Genomic DNA, 18594 nt, shown 5'->3' on the forward strand with positions numbered 1-18594 from the left:
TTGACCTAACTGACACTATGCAGCCTGTCCAGCAGTTCTAGATTCATTCCAGGTGTGGAGCAATCACCAGGGCACATTGTATGCTGGATCATAGAGATGGCTCAATGAAATTTAAAGCCTGAAATCATACAAAGTGTTTTCAGACCATAGCAGAGTTAAATTAGATGTCCACCTCAAGTATGTTCATTGTCTAGGGCTTGCTATAAAAGTGATGAATACTGGGCTTCTCTTTAATAATAAACTACTACAGGTGTAGGAAATTGGGGTGGAGAGGACTGATAACAACCTACAGGGAGTTCTGACTACTGCTATTTCTCTGAGGAAGAAAATTCTTTATCTCTAATACAGAACTTGTGTCTTCTTCAGTGCCCATGAAATGCTAATAGGTCAGCATGTTAGCCTATAAGTAAAGTAAACTGAAACCCTAGGTCGTTCCTGGCATCTCCTTTAGTTCTTAGAAAGTATTTAAACAAGATTCTTACAGTTTTTATTAAATCCACTGTTTGAGGACCTTGTGAGACATTTCATATTGACTGACGTTTTTACTCCCAGAGTCTGTGTCATGCTTTCTTTCTTAGCTGCATGTGTCATATGATATATAAGCAACTCTGGATTCTGACTGTTCTCCCCCACACTCCTAGCATTTGCTGCTGCCTTTGTTTAGTGACTTGCCTAGACTACTTGTTTCTCGGAGTGTACAACCACTAATGTATAGCTTAGCCTTTTAATGTTTTTTAAATTTTTTACTTATTTTATGTGTTTTGCTTGTACATTCGTCTGTGCATCACTTGTGTTCCTGATGCTGCACAGGTCAGAAGAGGACATCAGATTCCCTGGGACTACAGTAACAGATGGTTGTGAGCTGCAATGTGGGTGGTGGGAATTGAACCCAGGTCCTCTGGAATAGCACCCAATACTTTTAACCACTGAACCATCTCTCCAGCCCCATAGCTAAGTTTTTATGTTTATTTTCTTTTTCTATTTTCCTAGGAAGCTATGTATATGTAAATTTTGTCTTCTAGGGATAACATCTACTTGTCTTTTATTGCTGCAGGACTTACTTTGTACCCAACCTGGACTGGACTGGCCTGAACTCATGGTCTTCCTTCCTCAGCCTCCCAAGGGCTAGGGTTGCAGCCATGTGCTACCACATCCAGCACCTCTATCTCTATTTTAAATTATTAGTTAGCCAAAAATTAGTCTGAGATTATGTCCAAATTCTTGAAGCTCTTAGCTGGTAGATCTGGTTTGAGGAATACCTTCAAACTTTTGAGTTATTTTTCCGGCTGCCTCAGCCTTTGTTTTGTGCTGGGTGATCTTGTTTGTCTCTTGACTAACACACATGGCTTCCATTGACCAGGGATACATGGATGGCTTGGACCGTCTATGTCTGGATCATCTACACATTGCTTCCAGTCATCCTGGGGTGTGTTTAGTGCTTTTCAAGCTTTCTTATCACTTTCTTACCTCATGAAATACCATGTTCCATGGCTGGTCAATTGTCCATTGCCCCTAAAAGATCACCTCAGGCTAGGAAGTACTAGCACTTTCTGCATACCAGTGAGCTCTCTCTGACAATAGCGGCAAAACCATCGACTTTCAGAGCCTGCTCTATTCTGATTGGTCACTTGAGCAAAGATGGGATGATAACCCAGACACTGTTTTTACCTGAAATGTTATAGTTTCCATTAACAAATGCTTCTTGGTGTAGGCTAACTTTTCTGTCCTGCCAACTGCTCCCCCAAATAACCACATAGACACTTAATTAATTATAAATGCTAGGCCAATAGCTTAATCTTGTTTTTTGCTAGCTGTTATAGATTAAATTAACCCATTTCTATTAATCTATGTCCTTCTCCAAGGCTCATTTACCTTATGTAAGTATTTTCCATCCTGCTAGCTCTACATCTCCTGGCATTTCCTCTGCATCTCCTCAGACTTCTCCCCAGCATTCTCTCTGCCCTGAAAATCCTGCTTAACTATCAGCCATTCCTCTTTTTATTAACAATGAGAACAGCGCGTCTTCACAAGTATATAGGAGGATTATTCCACAGCATCTTGGCTTGTGTTGTGCCTTTGGTCAAGTTCAAATCTGGGCAGTTTTGCCCAGTTTTATCATTGCTGTTGGGGATGAGATGTTTGTCATCCTCCTCAAACCTTCCTGCCAGAAGTCCAGAGTCCCAGTCTGTACTATTTTGCTGTGAATGCTGGTATACCCTGGTTCTTAATTGATTCTCTATGGTCACATCAATCTCCCTCACCTGCTTAGCTATGACATAGAACCCACATGGGAAGGGAAGCTGCAATATGCATAGATTTCCCCCCCACTTTAATCAATGAGTGATTGTTTACATTATTACAGTAACCTGGTATTTACACTTTGATTGGATGTACATGAAATAAAATGTCTGCCTTGAAATTTTAGTTTCATTATATAATGTTATTTATATGTGCTTAGCTAAAAAGATCAAAGTGTTGAATGAGCTTTTAGAAACATTGGTCTCTATTAAAACGTCCCTGAATTTTCTTCCATTTATTAATATAATTAATTTAATAATATAAATTTATTGGTTACCTAAAGTAAACAGAGTGAGTGAATGGTTACAAGATGAAGCAAGTAGAGATTTTGTCCATAGGGGCTTGTAGGTTCATACAAGGTGATACAGTGTGCACATGGATGGTGTAAATAAGTGCTGTGGGATGTTAATGAATTATTTATCTGTGCATTAGAAGTTCAGCAGGGCAACCAAACTTCCCAGTCTGAATGATTCACCCATTATACCCTTCACCTGCTTTCCCCTGCTTACATTGTCTCCCTAGCTGCTTTCATATCCCACTCAAATGTGGGAAGTATTGTGCACATAGTACTTTCTTGTTTAGCATTCATCTGGTTCCTGTTGGATGAAACATGGGTAGGAAGTGCTACTGCTCCCAATTTATAGATAGGGAAACTGACACAGAACACTGACTTGTCATGCTCACATTATTAGGAAGTTTCAGGGTCAGAATTTGAACATGGATCTCTGTATTCAATCCAGGACTCTTCCCAGTAGACATTATTGCCTCTTACATGATGGACTAATTCTGCTCTCCAGCCAGTAAATAAGGAGAAAATGGGGCTTAGGAAGTCATATAACATTTGAAAGTGTATTTATATGTTTTAGAAGCAACTGTGTTCAGGTTACTCTTTGAACCTGTAAAGGGTTTAGTGGCTTTTTTTTTTTTTTATAGTAACCAGATCCATATCTGCAGCTGCCTGTGTACATTCCTTATATAGGTATTTGATTGTTACCTAAGACAAACCAAATCATCATCTACCCCTCAGTGTATTGTCTTCATTAATATTTCTTCCTCCATCAGCCCAGTCTGCCAAAGTCAGAAACCTGGAAGTTCTTAATTCTTTCCTCTCAGCATCTGACTCCATCATTTCCACCCTGCCTCCTAAGCTGTTAGATAAACAAAGTGACATAAAAGAAAAGAACTCTGAGAGCTGTAAATGAGAAGCATATATTTCCTCTGAGGCAACACACCTGTCAAGGCATACAGGACAAGAATAAGTTCTCAGTGGCTATTCAAACTTGACTTGCCATATTGATATGTGTCTCAGTAAAGTGTGTACTTACAGCTGAAGGAAAACTTAATAATCTTACATTTTAATAGACTAACTCTTCCTTGGAGGGAGACACAAAAAGGAGAGGGCAGGAAGAAGTAAGTGATGTGCCCACAATGACACAAATGACAAATCCAAACTAGAAATCGTTCCCCTTCTTCTGTTGGCTAAATTCAGAGGCCTTTTAAAGTACAAGTCAAAGTTAGGACAAGTAATTTTAGCTCCAGAGTATCATCCTCTGTATGATGAAGACAGTATGGTAGTACAGAATGCAGAGTTGTTATAATGATTTACTGTCCACATAAAGAGGGAGAGTTCCAAATGGAAAATGCTCAAATACTTCTAAAAGACTGTTGCCCTCTTGCCCCACCACTCAGTTCAAAACTAAGTAAGATAGAGTGCTTACCTAGCACACTGGAGGCCCTGGGTTCAATCTCCACCTAATGGGTGGATGTGGGAGAAACAAAGTACTGTTTTACTCCCTCCTGTTGTCTACCAGCTGCCCCAGGAAGTTTATAGTAACTTTTTTGAGAAATGTGAGACCTTCTCTCAGCGATGGTGGTGGGGTGAGATTAAACTTGTACTTTTTGTCTCTAAAAAAGAAGATTTAGGTTGAGTACAAGTAGAATTTCTAAAATTAGAAAGGAAGAGCAGGTTAGCTGTGGCTGTGTAGTGCCACTGCTTCATCTCTTGCACCCGGTACCTCATGTCCATAGCTGTTTAATTTGCATTATGGTGAAGATCCTGGCAGAGGATCCTAAGTTACCTGTACTATTTTTGTGATCTTCGAATCTTTGATTCAGTTTTGTATAGTGTTATAGTTAAATGGATTGATACAATGAGAAATGAAGTATAACTTATCAAGATGAGGAAAGCTATCACTTTTCTGGGTATTGCCAATATGGAAAACAGAGCTTAATATTAAAGTTGAAAGTTTAGATTTCTAATCTGAAAAATATACCTATTTCTATATCGAAGTTATATACTCCCCTTCCCCAGACTTTCCCTTGGAGTCCTTTGTTGAGTATAATGAGGATTGTCTATACTATAGTCATTATAGATAGATTTTCCTTATTTTGATAAGGTAGAAAATACTGAGGTCCACCAAACTGTGAGAGTTATATGCCAAGTTTGACAGATATTGCATGCTGCTTTCAATATTATGAAAATTACCTGGGCACTGCTGTGTCCTTTGAGATGTGTTATTCTCAGCTGTCACTTCCCTGTTCCTTACCCACAACCCTTATCAGATCAGAAAATCTGCTTGTTCTACAGTGGTTTGCCTTGAATATCCTCATTAGTTTGCAGTAGTTACCCCAGGCCTGCATGTTGGCTTTCAGTTTAATGGCCTTTTTTATGTTCATTCATTTTATTTTGTTTCCCATCGTGGTTTTGTTTATTTCTTTTTTTGTTTTTTGTTTTTCTGTTCTCTTTTTAAAAACCGTCGTGGTTTGCCCTTCATATTCCCCAATGTTTGCACATGACAAGATGTTGCCATCCCAACATTACCTCCCACTTCACTGACCAGTGCCACTACTGACCATCTAGCACCAGCTACAACGGGACCACTGCCTTCAGCTCCTCGGGATGTCGTGGCCTCCTTGGTCTCCACCCGCTTCATCAAATTGACATGGCGTACACCTGCATCAGATCCTCATGGAGACAATCTCACCTACTCTGTGTTCTACACCAAAGAAGGGGTTGCTAGGTAAGTGCCTATATATTTAGAGCCAAGGGGCTACATCTTCTTACACTCCTGCCTGGTTATATTCACCCTGCACAGGTTTGTACCAATTTCCAGTCTAGAAAATAAGATTATTAAAATGTGTCTTCCCTAAAGTCATTTGGGTCATTATATAAACTTCAAGCACACTGAAGTCCTAGTATTTTTTCCTATCTTTCTGAAATAATGGAAGAAAGCAGATAGAGCTATTTAGATAGAAGCATTCAGATACAGCCAGGACTGTGTTGGTATGTTTTGATTTCTGTTTGTAGTTCAGGGATTCAATCCAAATCAAATCAGTATGTATGGTAGATAAACACTGCCACTGAAACATATCTCTAACTCCAGAACTATATATCTTTCTCATAAGATTCATTCAGCAGAGTGTAGAGATTAAAATAGGTTTAATTTATTAGTCAGATGAATGTAGTTCTGTATCTACAGGGTCTCTTTTTTGATGTCACAAGAGTACTTATGAGTAATTTCCTTAAGACAACCTTGTTGGTAACTTCCCTGGTATCTCCACCCATCTCAAGAGCACATATTGCTTACAGGAGGATGTCTGAACTCTCCAGACCACTATCCATAGCCTGACTTTATTATCTGTGTACCTTCATTTTCCTTTCTTCTCAATTAAATCATTTCTAGTGAAGCCAGTCTACTTACCACTAAAGCCTTTGTTCCAGTCTCCCTGGTGGCTTCTCTCTTCTTCCCAGATAATGCTACATGCCTTAATCCCTCTTTACCAGTTTTAAGCCCCATGAAGTCCTCCCAAGACAGTCTCTGCCTCAGCACATTGCTGTTACTCTCCGTTTGTATTGAAACCAATAATATTGACAATTGGCTATAGTAATATGAGATCAAGTTTTAAGGTTGATGTGTATTTATATTGCTTTCCCCACCAAATTATGAACTCTGTGAAAAACCCATTTCACTTGCTGACTGTTGTAGATTCTTTCATTGTGCTCAGCTTAGGGCCCTAATACATGAAATATGATTTATTTTTTCTACTAAGGTGCCTATAATTGCTATATACTTACTGTTTTTATGGCCAGACTACCAAGCTCAGCAGGTGCAGGACCCAGTAATTTCACCCCATCACAAGTTTCAGTAACACAATTTTATCTTGATTGGACTGCTCGTTGGATAATGCTTCCTAAAAACAGGATGCTTGACGTTTTACAAAGATAAGGAAACAGTCTTATACATAAAAAGGTATATAATATTACTGAACAAGAAAGACATTGAATAAAACAACAGAGGAAATTTAGAGAGTGGCAAGTGCTGAGAACAAAAGAAAATTAAAAAATAAAACACCAAAAATAAGAAATAAAATCTCCCTCCCCCCAAAAAAAACCCACCAAGAAAAACCCAAACTCACACCCATAGTGGAAGGATGCAGTAGTAGTGCATGATCTTAGGGAGCTGCGGTATCAGTGTCAAAATAACCACAGGTGACTTTGACATCTTATTGCAGATGTCATGTATTTACAAAGGGAAGAAGGCATACAGTTATTCCTGTGCATAACACACATTGTTTCTACAGCAGGAACTTTGCCTTTATTAATCCATCTACCATAAATACATTTTCCAAACAAATAATTATGCCTGGCTTCTTGTCTTTACACTCAGATGGTACTCTTTAGGTCTCACCTAAATGCCCGCATACAAGTTTCCATTCACTTTTACACTGTATTAGAGCCAGCTTATCTCCATGCCCTATGTTACATTTTCAGGAAATTTTACAAATTTGATGATGTCATTTGGCAGCTAGAAGTGGTCTAGGTGAGACATTTACAGTGACAGACAACAGGGCACAAGAGTTCCATTTCTGTGTCTGGTGCGAGGATGATGAGACCATTAAAGCTTACCTCGTTGACCAGAGATTTTGGTAAAAGTTAGTATGAGATTATAATAGGAGAAAAAAGGAAAAAAAAAAAAAAAAGAAAAGCCAGAGAGATAGAAGGTATGTTTATCTAGACAAAAGCAGTTGATAGCTGGGATGAAGATGAGAGCAGTGACTTCGAGTGGGTGGGGCAAATGTGGCAAATGCATTGAAGAAGATTCTTCTCTTTCTTACTTCCGTAAGCTTGATTGTGCAAGAATGTAGGCCTTATCGGCAAATTTCTCTACTTCTGCATTTAAAAACTTAACCACCAGATGTCACTATATGCTTTGGTCAAAAGTAGAAGTTCTGTTGGATACCTAAATTGTGTAGTCCAGAGGGTCCTTTGCCTGCCTTTCTTTCTACCTATGAAATAGTGTTCTCTCATTTTTTTTTAAAGCCTCTATTTTAAACAGCAGTTATTTTCTGGTATTGGCTATTAAATGAAGAGTTGAGAGTCACTCCCGGTATTGATAACATTTTGAAGATGGAGAAAGCATTTTAGAGCTGTTAGTCTAGTTCTAGGGTTGCATATTATGGATACAAGGCCATAATATGAGTTGCTATTTTTATGACTCAGGAGCTAATGATTGCTTCTGTATTTTAAAATAGTGACTTTTTAAACTTCATATAAGCAAGTATTTTGCCTCTAAGCTTGAATTTACTATCTGGCACTTCGCTGAAAACAAGTTTGTCCACCCTGTTTCAGAAAGAGCTAGTGATTTGATCATAGTTTCTTGGCACACTAACAGCCCTTCTATAACTGGGATTCAATTTCCTAGCTTCTTGTCCAACACTGTCTTTCTATAAAATCTATCTTTTTAACAATGATTCTATAGAAATTTGTTCCAGGTTTCAGTAATGCCACTGATTTTTCCCATTATCCCACCTTTCAAAGAGGAACAAACAAGGTACACATTTTTTTGCAGTGTAAGACTTACATATCAGAAGGCAAATTTTTATTAATTCTATATGTGTGTGAACATTCTGCCTAGTGCTTGTGTAGTATGTGAAAATGAATGAGACTGTCTTTTACTTCATTTTAAAGTAAAATACAACCCCCAAATGTCTTTCTAGGAGATATTTTGTTTAAAATTTTGTATACAGGTGAGTCATAATCTGTGACCTATAGAGCTTTTGATTTAGTAGAAAGCATAGTCTTCCTGCTAAACAGAAACAATCATCAGTGATCAGAACAAGTTTCAGAAACCTCAAAGTACAAGAAATCAGTTGATATGCTTCCCCTAAATCTGGTAACTTAAAAGTTTAAACAAAGACAGATAGTATTGTGGATATCTCAGTTATTACTAAACAGTAGTTTTTGTTACTATAATATTCTTCTCTGGTGACCTAGCCAATTACAGTATAACAACTTACACAAAAATTCTGTGGCTACTCTATTTGTTTTACTGATACATTTTTCTTTTAAAATTTTTTTTTGATGAAAATATAATTGTATTGTTTTCTTCTTCTCTTTTTCTCCCCCCAGTTCTTCCCATTGTCTCCCCTCCGATTCATGGCCTCTTTGTTACACACACACACACACACACACACACACACACACACACACACACACACACCCCTACCTACCTGCTGAGTTGTATATGTGTATTTGGTTATAGTCAGTGATATTCGTAATGTTTAATCAAATTCACTCACTGCTTGCTGAGTATTTTTGATCTGCTCTTCTGCCTAAGAGTTTCACTTTTGAGAGTAAATGTAGCTTAATAATTAGATTTCCTCATGAGCTGAAAATTGAAACTATCAAAAAAATATGCTGTATTCATCAGTTTCTTTCAAAACCCTTCTTTATCCAAAGGGAGCGTGTTGAGAATACCAGTCAGCCTGGAGAGATGCAGGTGACTATTCAAAACTTAATGCCAGCAACTGTGTACATCTTCAAAGTTATGGCTCAAAATAAACACGGTTCTGGAGAGAGTTCAGCTCCTCTACGAGTAGAAACACAGCCTGAAGGTAAGTCTTTCACCTCTGTGTTGGCCGCACCTAGAGGGAGACTATTTGGAGTCTTGTCAGCTTTTTGTCTTGCATCATGGCTTCAAGCTCCTTCTGAATGGACAAATGAATTTCTGTCGAACATTAGCAAGTAAAGGAACAGTGTATTTCTACTTTCTTCATGTTCATATTGCACTGATCTTTTAAGGCTTAGTTCAGAAGTCTTGTGGAACCTTTCTTCTGATCCTTTGTACTCTTGTATCTGTATGATCCTGAGATGCATCATTACTTGATTCCTTCAGTTGCTTATTTTATGGACAGTTCCTGTAATGTCTAATGTACTGCTTTGCACAGAAAGTGGATATTTATACTTGTTACCAGCCGGAGTGCCCTGTGTTAGCGTACCTCACTAGTTAGAACTCTTTGGATCTGTGTTCTTTTGTGCTCAATAGTGTTACCTCTAATTACATTTCTAAGGCTTTCTGTGACTAAGGCAAGTGTCAAGCTGGTTTATATTATAAATGTCCTGTATGCTATAGCTTTTATAAACTACAGGCCTGATTTGTAAGAAATGTCATGATGTTTTTCCCTCTTGAAAATTTTGAACTTTTGCCTCTCACAGTAAGCCATGTTCTCCTTAGAATATTCTCTAGTTTACTTTTATTGTACCTACACTAGCTTTTCTGTGTTCATGAGCCTAAATAAAAAAGACTTTGTTTTTTGTTTTTTTAGTGGGGAGCATGTGATTTCATTTGTAGAAACTCCCTGTCTGGGAGCTCAAAAAAAATGTATGAATTTACCAATAATAGAATAACAATAATTCAGGAACTTTACCTGATGGGTGGAATAAAGTCAAGAAGTAAGAGCCTTCAATTTTTAATGTTACAGCAAATTACTTAACAATACTTGAGAACATCTTATACCAGATACTATGCAAAATACTGGAGATACAGGGATGGTGAACAAGTAAGATTTGTCCTTGTGGAAAAACAGTAGTAAATATGGGAAGAGGGCTTTGGTCACTGTAGTGATGGATACTGAAGATCATGAATCAATGCTAGGCAAGAACGTGAGGGCTGTGAAGAGTGTCACAAAGAATAGAGGTGTTAAATTTCATAAATGACTGTGTTCAGATAAGTATGAAAATTATCCATTAGATTTCAGACTCAATTACCCATCATTAGCTTTTAAGTGCGGTCACTATACATGAGATATACCGAACTAGAATTCAGAGCAAGGAAGAATTTGTATAAAAATACAGAAAGGATCCTAGGAAAGATGGGGCCTGGGGTTGACCTTAAAGCATTTGACGTAGCACAAGCATTCTTGGGGAAGAAAGCTGCATGACCCAAATCCCAGAAATAGGATCAAACAGTTCACATGCAACGTGAGTCATGATGAAAATGGAGGAAGGACCACCGGATTTGTTCTGGTGCAGAATTCTGTCCTGGGGCTGTGAGCCTTCTGAAAATGAAAATATCTATGTGTCTATATATATATTCACATTCCCCTTGGAAAGAGTCTATAGCTTTCATGGACATTTCAGACTTTGTCATCAGATTGTTGAAAACCACTGAACTAGAAGTGTCATTGTCAAGTTTAGAAGTAAAAGACAGCATAAAGAAAAGTGAGCCGGGTGGTGGTGGCTCACGCCTTTAATCCCAGCACTCGGGAGGCAGAGCCAGGCGGATCTCTGTGAGTTCGAGGCCAGCCTGGACTACCAAGTGAGTTCCAGGAAAGGCGCAAAGCTACACAGAGAAACCCTGTCTCGAAAAACCAAAAAAAAAAAAAAAAGAAAGAAAGAAAAAGAAAAAGAAAAGTGGCCTTGTTGTATACCCACTGTGTGCCTTTCACTGTGTTGGGCAGTTCAGACATACAAGATTAGCAAGCCTTGACTTCTGTCCACAAGGAATTTACAACCTAGTGCCAGAAACAGGCAGTTAAATACACAATAGTATGAAATGCGACCATCACATGGAAAGAGACAGCACAATAATTTGTTGAAGAGTTTTGGTTAAAAAGGAGTTAGGTCGAGTGATGGCACATGCCTTTAATCCCAGCACTCGGGAGGCAGAGGCAGGCGGATCTCTGAGTTCAAGGCCAGGCTGGTCTACAAAGCGAGTTCCAGGACAGCCACCAGGACTGTTAAGTTAAAAGAGAAATCCTGTCTGAGGGAAAAGAAAAGAAAGAGCGGTTAGATGAGGTTATAAGCAGGAGGAACAACCGGTTTTGATGACAGTATTTGGAATTTATGATGTGACAGCCGAAGAGGGAAGTGAAGAGGGACTTGCACTTCTTCAAGGTATGGGGCATATGGAGAGGAAGCAGTGCTGAATTACCTGCCTTTGGGAAGTACTTTGCATAATTAGCTTCATAAGTCAACTTAAACTTCTGTTTATGATGCCACTGTACAGCTGGTTTGAAAGAATCATTAGTGACTTTTTAAAGGATCATATTTGCCTGTGCTTAACCAGTGAGTATAATGAAAGTGATGTCAAGAGAATTTGTAAACTATTTTGTTTCCCCTCTCGTGAGTTAAGTTAGAAGCAAGTTTTCCACAGCAACAGAGGTGTGACAAACCTCACCTGTCAGTCTACACAAACTGTGCTGTTAATGTTGAACAACTAGCATGGTTCATGACTAAATAAATCAAACAACTGTTCAAAGTAACTACATTCAGATAGTTCTACTTCTGTAGCAAAACAAATCTTAAGGCATAGTGCTGTTGTTTGAGAAAGCAAATTTGTCTTAACATTTTTCTCTTCTTTGACCTTAAATCTGGTGTCTATAATAGAGACATTAGTGCTAGAAAACTCACTTTCAGGTGCAGGATGTCTCCCAAAATATAGGCATGGACAGCTAGCTAGGATTTGTATACCAATGGGGAAGAACTCTTGGTCAGAAGAAAAGACTGTTCTGAAAGGGTTGATGTATGAGCCATTGTGGCAGTTAGATTTAGGTTAGATTTAGGGTCCACAGAGGACCAACCAACCATTGAAGGTACTGTCTTAGTTTCCTTATTGGTCTCCATGAAGTCCTATCTTTTAGACTCAGAAAGTGACTGACTTCTGGCTCCACCATTATAAATTTCCCATCACTTGGAAAGCTTCTTTGCCTCAAAACTCATCAATAATGGGGATGATAATACTAATTAATGGTGGCTATAACTGGTTTTGTTGCTTTGCTGCTTCTCTTCTGTGCATGTGTCCACACATCCTTCCTTAAACATGGAAGGATGTTTATGTTTCTGTCAACTGCCTGTCAGAGAAAATCTAAACTGTATAGCAGGACAACAAAGGTTCTTCACTGTCTGGCTCTTGTTTTCAACATTATTTCTCCCACATCCATTCTATCGTACAGCCATACAAGTCATATAACATTGTCTTTCCACTTATTCCCGATTTCCCCAATAACAAATAATTTTCTCCCTGTTGTCTGAAAAGACTGTTGGTTTGTAATGCCAAGAAGTCTTCACCAGCCTTCTTTTCCCTTTCCTTACCTAAGCAGCCTTCTTCACACAGCAGAGTTTTGTACTCTTTTTCTCTTTCATTACAGCCACCATATGAATCTGTCGGGATTTATTAATGTTCCTGATTTCTGTGCCAAACTGGGAGTTCTTTGTGAAGGAGGCCTCTGCCCATCCCTGTAGGCCTATTTAGCACCCAACAAAAGAAAGATCTCTTCCAGTAGTGGTTGCTTATATGTGCTGCCTTATTCCTACAAAACTAGAATTTGGGGCTGGGGAAGATAGCTCAATGATTCTTTTTGTTGTGCAAGTCTAAGGACCAGAGCACCCACGTAAAGCTGGACACACAACTCAACTCCAGCTAAAGAATGTGGGAAGGGGGACAGGTTGATCCTAGGGGTTCTGATCATCCAGCCTAGCTGGAGAGCTTCAGATTCAGTGAGAGACCCTGTGTCAAACAATAAAGGTAGAAAGTGATAGAGAAAGACATCTGACACTGACCTCTGGCTTTCAGTCTGTACTAGTGAGTGTACACACACATACGTACTCGTTAGAGTTTATAAACCACAACCGAGTGCCTTTGCGTATTTTTCTTACTTTTAATAAATTGAAGATACTTCATAGATCATTTCTGGCTTTGAGTTATGTAAAGGGAAATGTATCCTAAAAATACTTGAATGAAATCAGTTGTCTTCTTAGCTTTTATTGTTTATAAAACATGGCCATTATGAAAGTATTGCTGAGAGTGGTTATTGAGAACTGCAGTAAATCTGATTTCTATCTTGAGCTCTTGAAATTCTCTTTTCAGTTCAGCTCCCTGGTCCCGCACCTAATATCCGAGCTTATGCAACGTCACCTACTTCTATCACCATCACATGGGAAACACCATTGTCCGGCAATGGGGAAATTCAAAATTACAAATTGTACTACATGGAAAAAGGGACTGATAAAGAACAGGTATAAAATGATGTGATTTTTTGAAACCACTGGTTTCTAAAACCTAAAGGGTTGGAGATACAGCTCAGTGGTAGAACAGTTGCCTAGCATGAACAAATGTGCTAGTACTTCACCCCCACACCAAAATCTTCCAGAGTTCCATAGTTAGTTAACTAGAAATCAAAGGTAAGGAAGAGATATAGGAAATCAAATGTTGTTGGTTTCATTTGTGCTAAATCTGTTTCATTGTGCTAAGATTTATTTTGTAGTTTTTATCAGCAAGAGTTACTAAATGTCAAATAATATTTCTAAACAAATTGTTATTGTTTATGATTAACTAATCTGCTTTCGCTATAAATAATATTCTGTAAGAGGGTTAAAACTCTGTATTGTGCAGAATTTGTTTAGTCATTTTGTAGCATTTCTTTTGGCTTGAGGTGCATGTGTGAGCGTGCATGTGTGTATGTGTATGGGTGTGTGTATACACACACAGTATTCTATTTCATTCAAGGATATTGATGTTTCAAGTCACTCCTACACTATTAATGGACTGAAAAAATACACTGAGTATAGTTTCCGAGTGGTGGCCTACAATAAACATGGTCCTGGAGTCTCCACACAAGATGTTGCTGTTCGAACATTATCAGATGGTGAGCTTTTTTTCCTTTGCAACAAAATAAAATTCTTAGTGCCCCTAATCAGTTGTAAAATCGTGTGCTTTGATGTCAAGAAAATTCTGTTCGTATCCCTTTTGTACCCCTTACTGATCAAGTCACTTAACTTTTTTGAGTATTTTTCTTACATGTAAACTTCAGGTAACACCAACATCACCAGCTTTGTTGTCACTGGAAAGCACAGAGCATGTGGTATCTAATACTAAATGGGTTCTTGGTATTTGTAGTACAGTCTTCATCGTCCATATAGGTAAAGTCTGCTGCTTGTTCACTGCACAAACCATTTTATATGACTATTGGAAGATTAGCCTTACTCTACATACCAGCCATATTTATTTCTTTAATAGATATTTTGTGACAGTTTGATTTCTCACCTGTGGCTGTATTTTAAACTACCCATTACTAACAGAAGTACTTTCACACTATAGCTTGCCAGTGATTACATAGGTCAAAATCAACAGGGTTTAAAAAAAGAAAGAAAATCGCAGTTCACTGTACTAAGTGTAAGGGTATCTCTCTGTTTGATGAAACTTGGCTAAATTGAGTATTCTTTATTTTTTTAAATATGTGTTTATGTATATATAGCTTATATATATATAAACTATATATATGTTATATATATATAAACTTGCATGCTTTATAAGCTAGTTTGACTCTTTTAAGCAGATGATTGAACATCACTAGGAAAGAAGCCAAGATGTGTGCTTGGTTTGTATTCCATGAACAGAGATACAGCTTTGCCTCTATTGTTTTCCTACCCCAAAATTTAACTTCAGTCTAGCAAACAGATATGTCAAATTGAGAGATGTTCTGCACTTTTTTTTTTTCATTTAAAAGCTGAGCTCAATTCTTAAAATGTATTATTAGTCTTAGAAGAAAATCATCTAAAGAGTAAAGACTTGGGATATAAAATATGTGTGATCTTTGGTTCCTAGACAGTAGAGACAAAAGCACCTCTATAGAATACTATTAATACACTTATATCAAAATTGCAGTTTCCAAATGTGATTGTTGGGTTTTAGTTTTGTTGGAACCCACCCTTGTTCTTAGGACATATGTACCAAAGTATTTTAGAGTGATCTGTCACAGTGACTTGCAGCCATCTCTCAGATAATTCAGGAAAAAAAATAGATAATTCTGTATCTATGCAATTTCTTAGTTATACTCATAATGGGAAAAATATAGTAATGTTACTAATTGCAAAATGTTAGTAATTGGTGAATCTAGAAGGACACAATACAGTGTTCATTGTACTATTCTTTGTTCTTTTCTTTGGACTTGACAATTTTTCAGATAAAAAGGAGAAACAAAATATAAATTATAGTTGGGCTACCCAACTGCATAAATCAGTTGGTCATGATTTGGGAAAAATATTGATGGAAAAAGGTTTATAGCCTTTTAACTCTATGTGTAAGCCAAATTTTAACTTTACTTAAGTAGGTTGGCCTAACTGACCACAGTACCATAGAAACTGAGTGGAACCAAATTTTTTTTTTACGTGGGGGTCTAACGCAGCACTTAGAAGTAAGGTGAATCCCAAGTCTTAGGCCATCTAAAAGGAATACTTTGATCAAGTAAACCACATGGAAGTTCATTTGTAAATAACTTATACATGAAATGGAAACAATAGTAAACTCCTGTGAGAGTGCTGTAAGGAGTGAGTACTTGCCGTATAGTACCTTGCAACAAATCTTAGCTGTGAGGATGGGCATGTTTTGAGAACAGGCGCTGGGTCCTACTTCAGACTTCTACAGCTGACTCTGACTTGAGGCCCATGTCATTTTCCTAGGCACAAGTTAGAGCCATGAGCAAGGCACATTCAGTTCAGTAGGTCTTTATTTTGATATGTGGTCACCAGATGACAGAGAAACAAGTCCTGATGAGAGGAGTAGGTATGAAGGGCTAGAATTAGCTTTTGGTGAGTAGAGGGCAAGCTAGTTAGGTCTTCTTTGGTTTTCTTTGCTGCCTGTCATCATGTGGAGGGAGATGTGGGGAAGTATATGGGCCATCAACTTTTAAATGTTCTTGTGTTAGGTATATTAAGAACTTTAGTTATGTAACTGTTCGTTTCACCAACAGACACAACTCTTCACATCTAAATGCATGCTCTCTGATACATCGCTGCATTGGGAAGCCACTTATTGGAGCTTTCCTTGTTTAAATATTTTTATCTTCTTGGAAATTGCCTTCTAAACCACTTTACAAAGTCCATAAGAAAACCAGACTCATGGATGTGTGTCTCTCCCAATTTGCTCCATATTGTCACTATGTAGTTCAGTCACTTGGTTCCAGAAAATGTGCAACTCTTCCCCATAATGGGTGTTCAGAATAAATATGTTTAAGGTTCAGAATATATCTGAAGTCTAGAAGAATTTGGAGTCTAGAGCAGTGGCTCAGAACCTTCCTAATGCTATGACACTTTAATACAGTTCCTCATGTTGTGGTGACCCCCAACCATAAAATTATTTCTTTACTACTTCATAACTGTAATTTTGTTACTGTTATGAGTCATAATATAAACATCTGATGTGCGAACCCTGTGAAAAGGTGTTGAAAGAGGTCATGACCCACAGGTTGAGAACTGGTCTAGGATTTCAAAGCCTTTGAACATCCCAGAAATAAGTATCTGATTTCCAGAGATACAGCCTGATTTGAGTAAGGATGGATGCTCATATGAAAGGATCTTACCTTAAAACATGAATAAAGCAAGGCCATACTTTATCCCCTAGAGCTATCAACATAAGATGTTGTTGTCTGGGTTCAGACCTTCTAGTCACATAGTTCGTGTTGGAGATGTGTATTTGTGTTCAGTCTGGCTGAGAGCAGTAACATGATGGGTGGTATGTGGATGATTGAATTGTTTCCTTTCTTTTTTTAACCTCTCTAGTTCCCAGTGCTGCTCCTCAGAATCTGTCCTTAGAAGTGAGAAATTCAAAGGTAAAGCTTTGCTTCTCTTCACTTTACTGGCATACTAAGCCTCAGAGGGACTTAGAGAGGCAGAGATTCCTTAGACAAACATTAGAACAGTGAATGCCAGTGTTGTAGTAATTGATTTACTTTTGAAAACACTAACTTGATAAATGAGAATGTAACTGAAAACACTTAAAATCAGGCAGGAAAATAAGACAGCATATGTATAAAGCTGGCCTAAGGGCCCCACGCGTTTATTCTGTTTTGTAACTTTCTCTGATGCTAAAACTTCTATAGCTTCTCCAAAAAAAAAAAAAATGCTGTTTTTATGTAAATATGTTATTTTAGATCTTAACCATACAAAATTATGCAAAGAAAGTAAGTTGCTTATGATGACATGATGCCAGTATAAACCAAAGACAGATAGGTATAGATTTTGGTGTCTGTTCACAACATCCCTTCTGGTTCAGGTTAATGCAATACCCTTTGAGCTACATAAGTAAAGAAGTCTTTTCAAAAAGTACTATGGGATGCTTCTTCAGGAATCATTTACTTCTGTTCGACCTCAGTTTTTTGTTTTGTTTTTGACAGGGTCTTATATGTATATAGTTCTGACTGGTCTGGAATTTACTGTATAGCTCTGGCTAGCCTCAAATTTATAATCCTGCAGTTTCTGCCTCTCTAGATTGGGATTACTGACACTCCACCACTCCTGTCCATAGGAATTATTTAATTACAGCTAATTTGCATTCGAGAAGGGAAATAATTCTTATACTATTGTAATATAACAATAGTATATTTCCTGGTCTGTATGCTTCTGACTTTATATTTTCCCTCTCAGAACTCTTCTAGGACTTCTGATGTTTTTATTCAGACAAAATACTTAGGAGATAAATCTAGACTCAAGCAGGAATGTCCAAGCTGTGGCCATGGGTTGCATGCACCCCAGGATAGATACTATGCAGCCCAACACAAAAACCATAGACTTAAAAACATGAGGGGTTTTTGTTAGTTTCTCTTATCATGTGGCTCTCATGCATGAATTTTTGTAGATGACAACATCATGTCACATACCTGCTTTTTTCCTCCCTCAGTTGATCATTGGAGGTTTTTTAATTAAAGTTTTCTGGTTTTGTTTTTTGTGTGTTTGTATTTTGTTTTGTTTTGAGGCAGGGTCTCACTGTGTATCTCTGGCTGGCCCTAAACTCACTGTAGACCAGACTGGCCTCAAACTCACAGATATCCACCTGCCTCTGTCTCCCAAGTGCTGAAATTAAAGATGTGCATTACCACGCCCAGTAAGTTAGAATTATTTTTGACTGACTATAAATAATTAACTTGGTGAAACTTCAAGTACCATGAGCTCTATGTGTTTGTTCTCCTCTTTTCTACAGTGAAATTGGGTTTAATAGTGTATACAGTTAGGACCAGCCTTTT

At 37.9% G+C, this 18594-nt stretch overlaps 1 protein-coding gene across 8 annotated transcripts in view; it reads left to right on the plus strand.

The window, feature by feature from the left end:
• Positions 1 to 18594, plus strand: part of Neo1 (neogenin 1) — a 178869-nt gene that overhangs the window by 117860 nt on the left and 42415 nt on the right. For 5 of the 8 annotated variants that reach the window (XM_028892477.2, XM_028892482.2, XM_028892483.2 and 2 more), the window contains exons 8-12: positions 5099 to 5318; positions 9038 to 9192; positions 13446 to 13594; positions 14085 to 14223; positions 17135 to 17184. In XM_028892477.2, coding sequence (XP_028748310.1) covers positions 5099 to 5318; positions 9038 to 9192; positions 13446 to 13594; positions 14085 to 14223; positions 17135 to 17184 — 713 coding nt within the window. The remainder of the gene's footprint in view (positions 1 to 5098; positions 5319 to 9037; positions 9193 to 13445; positions 13595 to 14084; positions 14224 to 17134; positions 17185 to 18594) is intronic. The other 3 variants (XM_028892484.2, XM_028892480.2, XM_028892481.2) reach the window with 1 other exon arrangement.

This window comes from Peromyscus leucopus, chromosome 7 (assembly GCF_004664715.2).
Source record: "Peromyscus leucopus breed LL Stock chromosome 7, UCI_PerLeu_2.1, whole genome shotgun sequence".
Lineage (NCBI taxonomy): Eukaryota > Metazoa > Chordata > Mammalia > Rodentia > Cricetidae > Peromyscus > Peromyscus leucopus.